This window comes from Phoca vitulina, unplaced genomic scaffold, assembly GCF_004348235.1.
Source record: "Phoca vitulina isolate PV1807 unplaced genomic scaffold, GSC_HSeal_1.0 scaffold5, whole genome shotgun sequence".
Taxonomy (NCBI): domain Eukaryota; kingdom Metazoa; phylum Chordata; class Mammalia; order Carnivora; family Phocidae; genus Phoca; species Phoca vitulina.
In genome coordinates, this window is record NW_022589708.1 from 73,998,049 (window position 1) to 74,010,808 (window position 12,760).

Consider the following 12,760-nt stretch of genomic DNA (forward strand, 5'->3'; position numbering starts at 1 on the left):
ACACACACACACACACACACACACATTCTGTTTCTCTGGAGAATCCTAATACATGTGGTAATGCCAGAACCAGGACTATAGCCTGTTGGTCAGACTATATTCATTTCCCAAGGAGAGAATAAAGGAAGAAAGAGAAAGGAGTGTAATCAAAGGGAAGAACAAAGCATACACCTTTGTTTTTATTTATCTCTACTTACAGCAAACAGATAAAGTGTAAAAGCAAACCAACTTATACATACATATTTTAATGTTCTAGAACTAAAAAAGTTTGGCTTAGATCATAAATTTTCTCACAAAAATAAATATTGCATGTGTTTCCTTTCAGGCCCATTCTTAAAACAGCTACACACAAATGCATTTATTACCAACTTCATTCCAACCAGAGTTCCAGAATTATTAAATCTCTATTTCACACCAAGGATGACAGACCCCAGTTACTGATCTGCTACTATGTGATGATTAACAGTGACAAAATTAATCTTTATTTATTAAATAGGATTATTAATTGTTAAAGTTCAACTGCACATATCAAAGAACTTCGTAACTCTATCATCTCAAACCAGTGTGTCTATTAATAATGAAGACAATTTTATTAAGCAAAAGCTTCAATAACATTCTGGGGCATTATTAAAATGATGTTTTTAGGGAGTCTGTGCCAATTATCCATTTTGGTATGATGTTTCTCTTGGCAAGTCAGCAACTCAACCAATTGGTTCAATTCAAAACATTAGAAATCTATATAGGTCGGCTAAGGTCAATATTGCCACATTTCATCTAAACTTGACTGAAAAGAAGCAAGGAATGAAATTAACTATTAATTATATTTATTCTTATAGGGTAAATATTTCATCTGCAAATAATAATAAATATTGAGAAAGAGTTTAAAAAGTCATGTTATACAGCTTCTGAAGAACATTCTTTAAAGTAACTATTTTACATTAGAAATTCATATATAAAAAAGTATTCATATATGAATTTCTAATGTAACTATAGTTGAACATCATATAACCTCAAAACTCCAAAATCTATTTTTTAGTTAGCAGGAAGGTGGGCACATTTAAAAACAACAACAACAACAACAACAAAACTAACAACAAAACTGCGGTAATGAATCTTCCTTTAAAAAATTGAGAACAAATTCAAGAAGTAAGCACCTGACCCAGTAAGATCCAGCCTGGGGGCAGAGGTTACCACTTTAATGACACAATGGTTCCGTGCGCCTGTGATGCTCATAAGAGTTAGGTGTAAGGAGTCACACACAGACAATACAGGAACTCTCACTCCAAACGGGGAAATCAAAAAGGTAGCAGGACACAAATAATATATTACAGTTCGGAAAATATTTTGGATAAATTGACTACTAAACAGATAGCAGTGGCATATAAAGGGGGTAGAGGAGTGAGAATGGTTTGCTCTGTGAACAGGAATATTTTATAACTGATACCATTCACAACTGCCAGCATATGGTGACAACAGAAAATAACTACTTTTCATCTGTTTCATCATTATTTTTAAATCATCTCCAGAGAGTGCATCCTTCTGATACTGGCATCTAGAGTGCACTGCTCCCCGTGGCCCCCACCTCCTGGCACACCACTAACAGAGACCTTTGAAATGACATATCCTACACTATCCCTAGGCCAAAGACAACTCATTTAGGCTGCACCAATAGAAAGTGCTATCCCAAAAGAGAAATAAAAAAAAATTAAACTTTATAATTATTTTCACTACTGTAGTTAATATTACTGTAAGTGGTTTAAGTATATTATGCATTAACAATTTAAATACTGGTTTGTATTATTTGCATTCATCTAATAAACATATATATTTTAATGACGAAAAATAATTTACTATAAAATGTAGTGTCATCTCAGCATAATTAGGGAAAAATACCCTTTTGCCAGATTTTATTCTTTTAGAGATCATAAAAAAGGTCAGTAGCTCAAAAGTAGTAATAGTTTTTCCCTAAGTTGACTACACCCCTAAAGGTTGAAATTTGTTTTCAGATTCATAAAAGGAGCCAATGGATTTGTCCTACTTCTGTTCTATAAATCTACTATGAATATTCCAATAATATTAAAAATAAAGTTTACATAAGGAAAAAAGTTGTTTCAAACAAATTCTGATGTTATCGGTCCCGGTCTAAATGCTTTCTAGGTATGAGAACTAGAGATAAAATAAATACCATTAAACATATTGAAAGGAGATTTATTGAAGATAGAAGAAAGAACTAGAAACTATGATACTGGAACATCTGATCTGAAGGTACTAAATATACAGCAGCCTGGAAAGAATATGTGCAAGAGGCAGATCAGCTCTGGCTTAAATTCTACAGGGTTTTTTCCAATGTAACACATGTGATTAGAGACCAAATCATCAGTTCCAGAATTGTGTTTATAATTGTTTGGAATGAAGACATTGTTATAAACTTTACTATGGTTACCTCCTTTCCAAAGAAAAGAACAACAAAAGCACAATGTAATTATGCAAAAGGGGAATTTGAGATTTAAATTTTCATCCATGAAGAGTAATGAATAATGCACAATTTAATGAACATCTTAATGCTACATGGGTTTTAAAAAGGCGTAAATTATTCTGCCATGTAAAATAAAAATAAGAAAGCCAATTTCTGAAGTTTCTAAATTCTTAAAAATTCAATGTACCTTAACATGGCAAGGCTTCTGAATAAAGTTCTTAATTATGATTAATAAACATGCTACTAATATAGTGAGGCTTAAAAAATAAGCAGATTGAATTAAGATCTCCTCTTCTAATATGTAACTTAGTATGCGGTAGGCTCCAAAAGTTTCATCTCCAAGTTATTCATAAATATATCAATTTCTAGAGTTTGCCTAGCAGCTAATAATCAAGCAAGTCAATACTTCATTTACAGACTTAAAAGTAAACAAAAGTTTAGGAAAATAAATGTGCCCTCTTTCACTTCTTCACTGAACCCCAGCCACTTTATGTCAGAGGAGTAGGATGCATCATATAAACAGCACAAGGCTAGACTATGTTATGAGACTATAGCACTCTCACTCTATAAGGTTTGCAGGTCTATGTACCACTAATATCTAGAGACAACTAGAAAATCATCCAACTATAAAGGCATCTTTCTAGCTTAGACCTAACTACATATCAACTTACCAAATCCCTGTGCAACACCCAGTTAGCATGCAGGTAGTGAATCCCATCTAGGATCTGATATAATAGTGACTTCACCATTCCCCGAGGTAACTGAACTGGCTTCTTGTTTGCTTTAGAAGCTCTGTGAAACTTGATTATATGCTGAAAGAAACAAAAATACCACCAGAAGCTTAAAAAGGAAAAGAGGGAAAGATAATCTGATGTATAATACTTTCGTGCCAGAAAAAGAAACATTCAGGGATTCCCAAAGATACTGAAAATATAATCTTACATTCTGCTGGATAACATAAATTTAAAATTTCCTAATAACTGGAGCTAAAGTTTCATTTCTTAAGCATATGATCACGTCTCAGAAAATAAATGACTGCAACACAGAAGCAGAGAACAATGTGATTTTATTTTGAAAGTATAATTAAAAATTACTTTCAGAGTATACCTGATCCCTGTTTACCTGGTGGAAATTTTCAAGAACAGAATCTTTTTTATCTGTAGTTATTAAATGAAAAGGAAAAAAAAAAACAAACAAATTTCAAGAGATACTCCTGGGTTGGCTGACACAGCATAGATGTGGTACCTATTTACAACGCATGGGTTATAAACAAAGCAAAAAGCAAACAGGGAAATTATTTCAATAAAATACACAGAAGCATAAAGAAATAACATGTAAATGACCAGTTCACATTGAAAATATTTAGAAACATGAAAGACTCAGATGAGAAAAAAACAGCCTTAAACCCATTAAAAGCTTTCTAGGAATAGTATCAGTGGACATCTGGTAAAACACAATACCACTTTATAAATAGAAAAATCACTTTATAAGTAAATGTACCTCAACAGAAACAAGATCCAATGTTTCAAACTCTCGACAGGTTTCTTCATTTTAATTAAAGCACTTTGAAACTGTAAGAACACCTACAAGTCAGGTGAAGTCAACTCTGCTGTGTGTAAAACACAGGTATATGCCTGGCACCTCATGTGAACATGAACGGACTCTTGAGCAGTATTTCTGAGTGAATATTAAGCATATTCTTGAAATTAATAAACATAATTGACATATTTTATATTAGAGGTCAACATTTTCACTTCCTATTTTCTTATGATATAGAAAGTACAACATGGATAAAGAATAACTAGTAATTAATGAGTGAAGGAGTTTTACTTTCCAAAGAAAAAATATATAGCAAAGACTACCTGGTGGGAAGGTAAACTCTATCAGTCAGCATGCATGTAGTATGATTAATCTATACTTTACTAGCAGCATTACACTATTTTAATTTTCTTCTCAGTTATTTTTCCAAAGTATTTAAAAACAGTCAAAACAGAGCTACAACTCAATAATCTAGAATGTTCTGTCACCTATCCTAAGAAATGGTGTGACAATAAAGTCTGTTCACCTTAGTAAGAGCTAGTGGTTCTCTAGAGCTTAATAAAAATAGACTGAAATACATCATTTTTAACAATTAAAATCTGCCAGAGTAAGAATACAAGAATATGTAGGGAGGTGCAATAAATGATGCCATATGCATGGCTTTAGTTAATACTTTCATTAGGGTTTAACGAAATACTTTTTTTTTAACCAATATTTTATAACTACAAAAAACTACACTGGGGAAATCTCTTACCTTCATTTTTATTCCAGGGCTATATAACAAATATGTGGTGTGCTTATCATGAAATTTCACCAATACCTGAGCGATTTTTAAATGACTCTTTTTACTGGGACTGTTTTTGTTACTCTCCGCCGCCTTAGCCCAGCTAATTCATTTCAATATTCCAATTAAAATAAAAAAATAAAATGGATAAAGGAGGTTTGAGTAAAGTCAATTATTTGATTTTTATTAAAATGAACATTAAAAGTCCTTACGTGACTTAAATGAATATTAATAAGATGACAATAAAGCCAATGATGACGATGTATACACATCTGGGAACACTGCATGCAGCATAATTTGTAAAAGTATAATTATTATACCTACATGTAAAATTAGATATCACATACTAGCCTGCTAGGAATTATACTGAATACAATACTATCTCCTATGTTCAACTATTACAAATCATGTTTTATTACAAATCATGTTTATAAAGCAGCCTAGAAAATTTCTCATAAATTTGGGTCATATAATTTGATTTCATGTTAGGCTTGAGTATGAGTGTTCAATTCAATATTGGCCACCCTAATTTAACAAATTTTTATTAACAGAATCCCAATTTGATTTGATGAGATTTATTTTTAAAAGAACAGAAGCTACAACAACAAAAATATTTACAACCAGCATTGACCTTGGACAGTAGTTTCATAAAACAGAAAATTTGACGTCTACTTTCAGTTCGAAAACAATTCTTTCCAGATAACATAAAAACAATTTGAATCAAACTGCATTTACTCATGGAAAACAGGAATCTACAGAGCAAAAAATATTTCTTATAAATCTGAAAGTATATGAAACCCATATAAGTGTCAATTTCTGAAATCTGTTGGTTAAAATTATGTAAATGAGGCTAGTACTGGAAATTAGCAAAAGAGTTTAAAACTATTTTACTATTTTTAGAAGGCTAACTTACTTTTGAGCAATTTTACTGGAATTTCTACTAGTTTTATTTCAAAATTTTGAATTTATATTTACAAACTACAGCTGAATGAAAAATGTAAATTTTAAAGATATCTAAAATTGAGCCAGAAGATTATAATCCCTTGCATAGCAGTATCAACGGTCCCAATTTACAATGGTTCAACTTGACTTTTTGGCTTTATGATGGAGTAAAAGTGACAAGCATTCAGCAGAAACTATACTTCGAATTTTGAAATTTGATCTTTTCCCAGGCTGGTGACATGCAGTACAACACTTGCTCATGACCCTGGGCAGCAGGAGCTACTGCACCCAGTCAGCAAGGGTAAACAACCAATACATTTACAATGATTCCATACTCATACAACCATTCCATTGTTCATTTTCAGTACAGTATTCAATAACTAACATGAGATATTTAACACTTTATTATAAAATAGGCTTTGTGTTAGATGATTTTGTCCAGCTGGAGGTTGATAGAAGTGTTCTCAGCACATTTAAGGTAGGCTAGGCTAGGCTGTGATGTTCGATAGGTCAGGTGTATTAAATGTATTTCTGACTTAATGAGACTTTCAGTTTGTGATGGGTTTATTAGGATGTAACCCCATGTAAGTCAAGGAAGATCTGTATATATGTTTTCTCTTGTATTTATCTCAATAAATGTACAACCAATATATAAATATAAATATAGAACAGTATACAAAACACAGTGAAATACTTAAAGATCTTATTAAATTACTTATTAAATACCAGAAAAAATATAGTTCACAGAAGTGAAGTACTTGTTAATTAACTCAATGTAATATTGGGTTTTTGTTTACTTGTTTTATTTTCTAAACTGTAGTCTATGTTAACATGTTTTACACAAGATTGATCAGGATATAAGTTTTGTGAGTATATTTCAAAGATATTTTGGCTATCTTGCTATTTTCATTATATATCATAAATTCTTATCCCCAAGATGGCATTTCAGACTTTCAAAGAACATAACTGTTATGTTTAATAAAGGAGTAAATTTTATAGTTACCGAAGACTTATGTAAATACCAAGCAATCTACTGAGTAAATACAAAATACTGAGTTAGCTGTTTGTAATTCAGCTATTTAGCCAAGATAAATTTAAATTCTCAGTTTATAATAATTTTTATCAATATAACATCATTTTTGTCATTATATTAGCTAACCAAATAAAACTAATCTAATTGACTGTAATTACTTGACTTTGAGAATCTTCAAGGATTTAATTGGGAGCTCTCTTCCACAAAGAATTCTTCCTATACAAGAACATGCCCAATTCAAGTAAGTACAATATTGAACTTCTGCTGATGGAAATAAGAAATATATTAGAATATGGAGTATTAAGTATGAATAATATCCAATAAATGATTAATAGTATGCTACATTTGTATAGTACACTTAGTTTATAAAGCTTTTCAAATACAAAATTGCTCTTCAGAAAAATCCTGTCAAAAAGCAGGAAAAGTACCACATTTTACAGATGGGGTTGGGGGGACTACAACTTCAGAGCCATTAAGAGACTTGCTTAATGTCATACGACAAATAACAGACCGAACCATAAATTTCAGTCTAGTCTTCCAAATATAACATATTTATCTTCCTATATGAGGATACCACTTTCTCATTTTATATTCCTTTATAGAGTAAAAGGAAATATGCTGCTTTTAAATTCTATAACAAAATAGCTATTACAGTTACTTTTTAAAATTTTATCAAAAATCTATAGCTAGGAAACAGTACTGAATAACTGTTTATACTCTTCAGATTCTACTATTTTCTGTAGCATGTTACAAAGTTCAAATTGGTAAGATCAAAATATAGTAATACAAAGCAAAATTACCCTAGTCTTGGTAATTCATCAACCATATTCTATGAAGTTACTTTTATTTTTAAAATGTAAATCTCATAGTAAGATAAACTAAAATTGTTTTTAGTCACTCTTAATCCCTGTCTGAAACCAATGGCTCAATGTCTACCAGCAATTCACCTTACCCAGAGGTCATGTTCAGCGTAGTCAAACAGAAGCCATACTTTCCTATCAGCATGAGACAGAAATACCTTTTGAAGAGAGATGACATTTGGATGCTTAAGCTCTCGAAGTAACTGCAAAACAAGGAAGATCAATTAAAAATCTTTGCCATGAAAATAATGTTAAATAAATCATACATTTGTAATTCACAGATACATAAACCCAGTGGTAATCAATCCTAAAAATCTAATAACTACCCACACTATTTTGAAAGTGTCCAAATAGGTGCTTCAGTAACAAATGCAGAAAAACTCTGGGGAAAAGATACTGAAAAGATATAACTCAGTAAATCTGTTTTGTTGTTATTGTTTAGTTGGTTTTTACTTTTGCTTTGGTTTTTAATCGTGATAAAATATACATTAAAATCACCATTTTAACAATTTTAAGTGTACCATTCAATAGCTTTTAAAAAACTAATTGCAACATTAGAAAATATAACATTTGTCAATATCAAATATCAGATGAGAATTAAGATCTGTAATTCTGTGAGATATAGTATCTATTTTTTTCAGTCATTTAAATTATATAGTTGATTAAGATTTTGTAAACTTTTCATAAAATAATAAAAAACTTATACAGACAGAGGCATCTAAGTAGAAAACATTTTAATGGGTTTAACCCTTCTCATTTCCTAGAAGGACATTCTATTTAAAATCTTTTATTGCCTTATCTTATCCTCATTTATTAACCAAAATGGCCCTAATAATCCATCAGTTAAAAAGTATTCCTACTCTGGGGGCGCCTGGGTGGCTCAGATGGTTAAGCGTCTGCCTTTGGCTCAGGTCATGATCCCAGGGTCCTGGGATCGAGCCCCGCATCGGGCTCCTGGCTCAGCGGGGAGCCTGCTTCTCCCTCTCCCTCTGCCTCTCTCCCTGCTCATGCTCTCTCTCTCTGTGTATCTCTGTGTCTCAAATGAATAAATAAAATCTTTAAAAAAAAAAAAAGTATTCCTACTCTGCCAAGAAAAAAAAAAAAGGAACAACAGCAGTAACAATGACAAGAAAAAATTTCTCATGAAGCCTGATACTATGTCTTTATCAATTAAAACTGACTTACACAGTGCCTTCCCAATGTTTTCCAAATACATGACAGCCATGTGAGAAAGTCAAGGTCTTAGAACTTATGACTTTAGTACCTTCTATAAGAATGCTGTTACCAAAACAAGAATTAATATAAATGCAATGTTAACAATATATTAGGGACTCTGAAATGAATTCAGCCAAGGAAAGACTATGAATGGACTATCTATTAAGTCATTTATATTAATGATTATTCTCTGGAAAGTGATAATTATTCAGGAGGAAGATTAAATTCAAGTTATATATTTCTGCTTTTAGATATAATTTCAAACTTATGAGACTTTGGAGATTATACACAAAGCCTCAGAAACCTAAAGGCCAGTATCTAAGATTAACGATTTCCTAATTAATAAACAAGGCAAAGAATCTGATAGGGAAAGCCTACACTTCAGGATTACCCAGGATCATCTAGCTGGCTCCAGAGCTAAACCTAGTGCTAAGTTCATCTTAGTTCTGGGTCAGTGTTTCCTCCATTACCTCATGATTGGAACACACTTCTCAGGCACTATTTCAAATCCTTTCTGGAAACTGGCAGGGTAGAAATTATAACAAACTCCAAAGCTCTGGCAAAAGTTCTCTCCAATTATTAGAAACCTACATATAAAGCTATTCTTAGTATCTCCTCAATTTCACTTCCAAGATGAGGCTTAGCTCCTGAACTGGAAAAAAACCAAAAAACTAAAAACAAAAAAGACCCAGCAGCAACCATTTTATTAAGTTCTTCATAAGTGCCAAGTATGGTGCTATGACATGCATTATGTCACTTAATCATGAATTAAACTTATATAATATTTATATTACTTCTATTTTATAAATGAGGAAATAGTGGTTTGAGGGGATTAAATAATTTGCTCATGATCACAGTCCTAGGTAGTGGTTCGAATCAGGATTTTAATGCTTTTAAAATTAATCAATTGACTTTTAAAATACAAAGCACTCCGAGGTCTAATAACACCTTTTTTTTTTTTCTTAAGATTTTATTTATTTGACAGAGAGAGAGCACAAGTAGGCACAGCGGCAGGCAGAGGGAGAGAGAGAAGCAGGCTCTCCATTGAGCAGGGAGCCCGATGCGGGGCTCGATCCCAGAACCCTGGGATCATGACCTGAGCTGAAGGCAGACGCTTTACCGACTGAGCCACCCAGGCGCCCCAAATACCAACACTTCCTAAGACCTAATACTCTGGGGAACTATTTCTTGTTACATTCCAGAGGCACAGATATTTTAAGTATATACTAGGTTGTGAACTGGCCAATGGCAGGCACGTGTCTTGCTCACGATGGCGCTGCTACCTTCTAACACCCTGCCTGGGGACCTGGTAGGCACTCATTAAGTTTTTGGTAAATAATGAATTTGTGAATAAACAAAATATACAAATTAAAAAGTATCATATAACACACCCTTTGGCTTCTGATCTGTGGACTAAGATCACTGCTTTCATCATAAAAACCTTAATCCACTTCTTAAAAAAATCCACTTCTTAAAAAAACTAATCCACTTCTATTTTTAAAACATCCAGCTAATTAGTCAGACAACGAATCTTCCAGGGTAATGATTTAATAATATATTAACAGTAAGAGCTACCATTATCGTAAGTAATTATAATCATAAGTAGGTAAGTAAGTAATAGTAAGTGTTATGGACTGAATTGTGTTCTCCTCAAATTCATATGTTGAAGCCCTAACCCCCAGTACCTCAGAATGTGATTGTATTTGAAGATAAGGCCTTCAGAGAGGCAAGTGAGTTAAAATAAGGTCATTAGGGAGGCCCTAATCCATTCTGAATGGTGACATTCTAAGAGGAGGAGGTTAGGATACATACAGAGACACCAGGGCAGCTTGTACAGATAGATGGCCACTGAAGAGGCCACAAGAGGGTGGTCATCTGCAAACCCAGGAGAAGCCGCAGAGGTTTCCGCAGACCCTCTGAGAAAGTAAGTTTCTGTTGTTTAAGCCACCAAGTTCATAGTATTTTGTTATGGCAGCCTTGGCAAACTAATACAGCAAATAACTACTATTACTGAGTAAGTAAAACACTCTATGTTGGGTGTTTTAAGGGAGATTTATCAGGAGATGGGTCACTATGGGGTTAGAGATGGAACTGAGTCTCAGTGGGGAATTACGTCTAAGTCAGTATTTCTTTTTGGACGCCTGGGTGGCTCAGTTGGTTAAGCGACTGCCTTCGGCTCAGGTCATGATCCTGGAGTCCCTGGATCGAGTCCCGCATCGGGCTCCCTGCTTGGCGGGGAGCCTGCTTCTCCCTCTGACCCTCCCCCCTCTCATGTGCTCTCTCTCTCTCATTCTCTCTGTCTCAAATAAATAAATAAAATCTTTAAAAAAAAAAAAATATTTCTTTTTATTTTATTTATTTGACAGAGAGACAGCGAGAGAGGGAACACAAGCAGGGGGAGTGGGAGAGGGAGAAGCAGGCTCTCCACTGAGTAGGGAGCCTGATGCGGGGCTCGATCCCGGGACCCTGGGATCATGACCTGAGCCAAAGGCAGACACTTAGCCGACTGAGCCACCCAGGCGCCCCTAAGTCAATATTTCTATTGAAGTACTTCCAAAAAACTAGGGCGCTGGGCTACATTTAGCAGGACTAACATTAACCAAATACCTCCTACACGCCAGCCACTGTGGTAGATGCTCTAGGTCCTGGCATATAAAATGTGCTAAGACTTGCTGAAGTCCTCCAGTGGGAGACAAATTCAAGTAAGCACACAATCCTAATGCTGTGGCTGCAGCAGTGGTAACTGATTATTTATTGAGAGTAGCTAACATTTACCTAGAGTTTATCAGGTCCAAAGAAGTATGCCAAGTTCCTCACAATAAATCCTATGGGACACTATTACCATTTTACAAATGAGGAAACGAAAACACAAGGAAATTAACTAACTTGCCTTGGGTCCTAAAAGCTAGTAAGTGGCAAAGCTAGGTAAAGCACAGGTAATCTGACCAGGGCTTTAAGTGCTACAGGCAGTACTTTTGAGACTGGTACTCTGACGCTGTGAGAACATCCCAGAGTTCTCCCAGCTGATGAAAAGCACTTCAGCATTTCATCACCCCATACAGAAACAGCCCATAGCATGTAGATACTTATTTAACATTTTCTAAGGGGTTTTTTTGGGCCTTTTTGAAGTTTTCATGTTAAAAAAAATTTAAAGAAAAGGTTCGAATAAATTTAAGCAATGGTTTCCATCACAGAAATCACCTAAATTCTTATTCTACTGGGAATAAAATCTTATAATTTTCTGTACTAAGATCACTACTAAATATACAAATGTCTTAATACATCATTCATCATAAACTTAATTCATTCCAGTTGTACCATACAATATCACACTTAATCTGAACTCTTAAAGTACAAATAAATATAAAATAAATTAATAACATTTAAAACTGTATCTTGTCAATAAATATCACTTACACCAGTGAGAATATAGGAAATAAAACCTCTGATATTCTCAAAATGACACTGATTTCTAATATTAAAATTTTACAACATGGCAAAAATAATAAATTCTGAATTTATGCCATGGGTATGATGATAGCTAAGTTGAAATACCACAACTGTATACAGAATACTGTTCCAAAATTATTTCAATTATTTTGTTAAAGCTGTGGAAGCTTTCTTCACAGGGGAAGCTGTCCAGTTTCCCCAACACCATTTGTTGAAGAGACTGTCTTTTTTCCATTGTATATCTATTCCTCTGATAAAAACAAAACCAAAAACAAACTCTGAGGTGCCTAGATTAAAGCAGATGTGAACTTTAAAAGTAGAGTCTGGAGCTTTACCTTTGCTCCCCTAGCTCCTTTACTTCAACTACAAGACTGCCTCTTGGAATATAGTAGATGGTCCACTGAAGCACAGTTTGAAAACCACTAAGCTAAAGGGATTCTAGTTCACAAGAAATCCTGTTA

At 33.7% G+C, this 12,760-nt stretch overlaps 1 protein-coding gene across 4 annotated transcripts in view; it reads right to left on the bottom strand.

Moving 5' to 3' along the window:
- Positions 1–12,760, bottom strand: part of CDK8 (cyclin dependent kinase 8) — a 129,506-nt gene that overhangs the window by 43,764 nt on the left and 72,982 nt on the right. For 2 of the 4 annotated variants that reach the window (XM_032403307.1, XM_032403306.1), the window contains exons 3-4: positions 7,727–7,837; positions 3,148–3,288 (exon numbers count right to left, since the gene is read on the bottom strand). In XM_032403307.1, the coding sequence (XP_032259198.1) occupies positions 3,148–3,288; positions 7,727–7,837 (252 nt within the window). Of the gene's footprint in view, positions 1–3,147; positions 7,039–7,726; positions 7,838–12,760 lie in introns of those variants that run through there. The other 2 variants (XM_032403309.1, XM_032403308.1) reach the window with 2 other exon arrangements.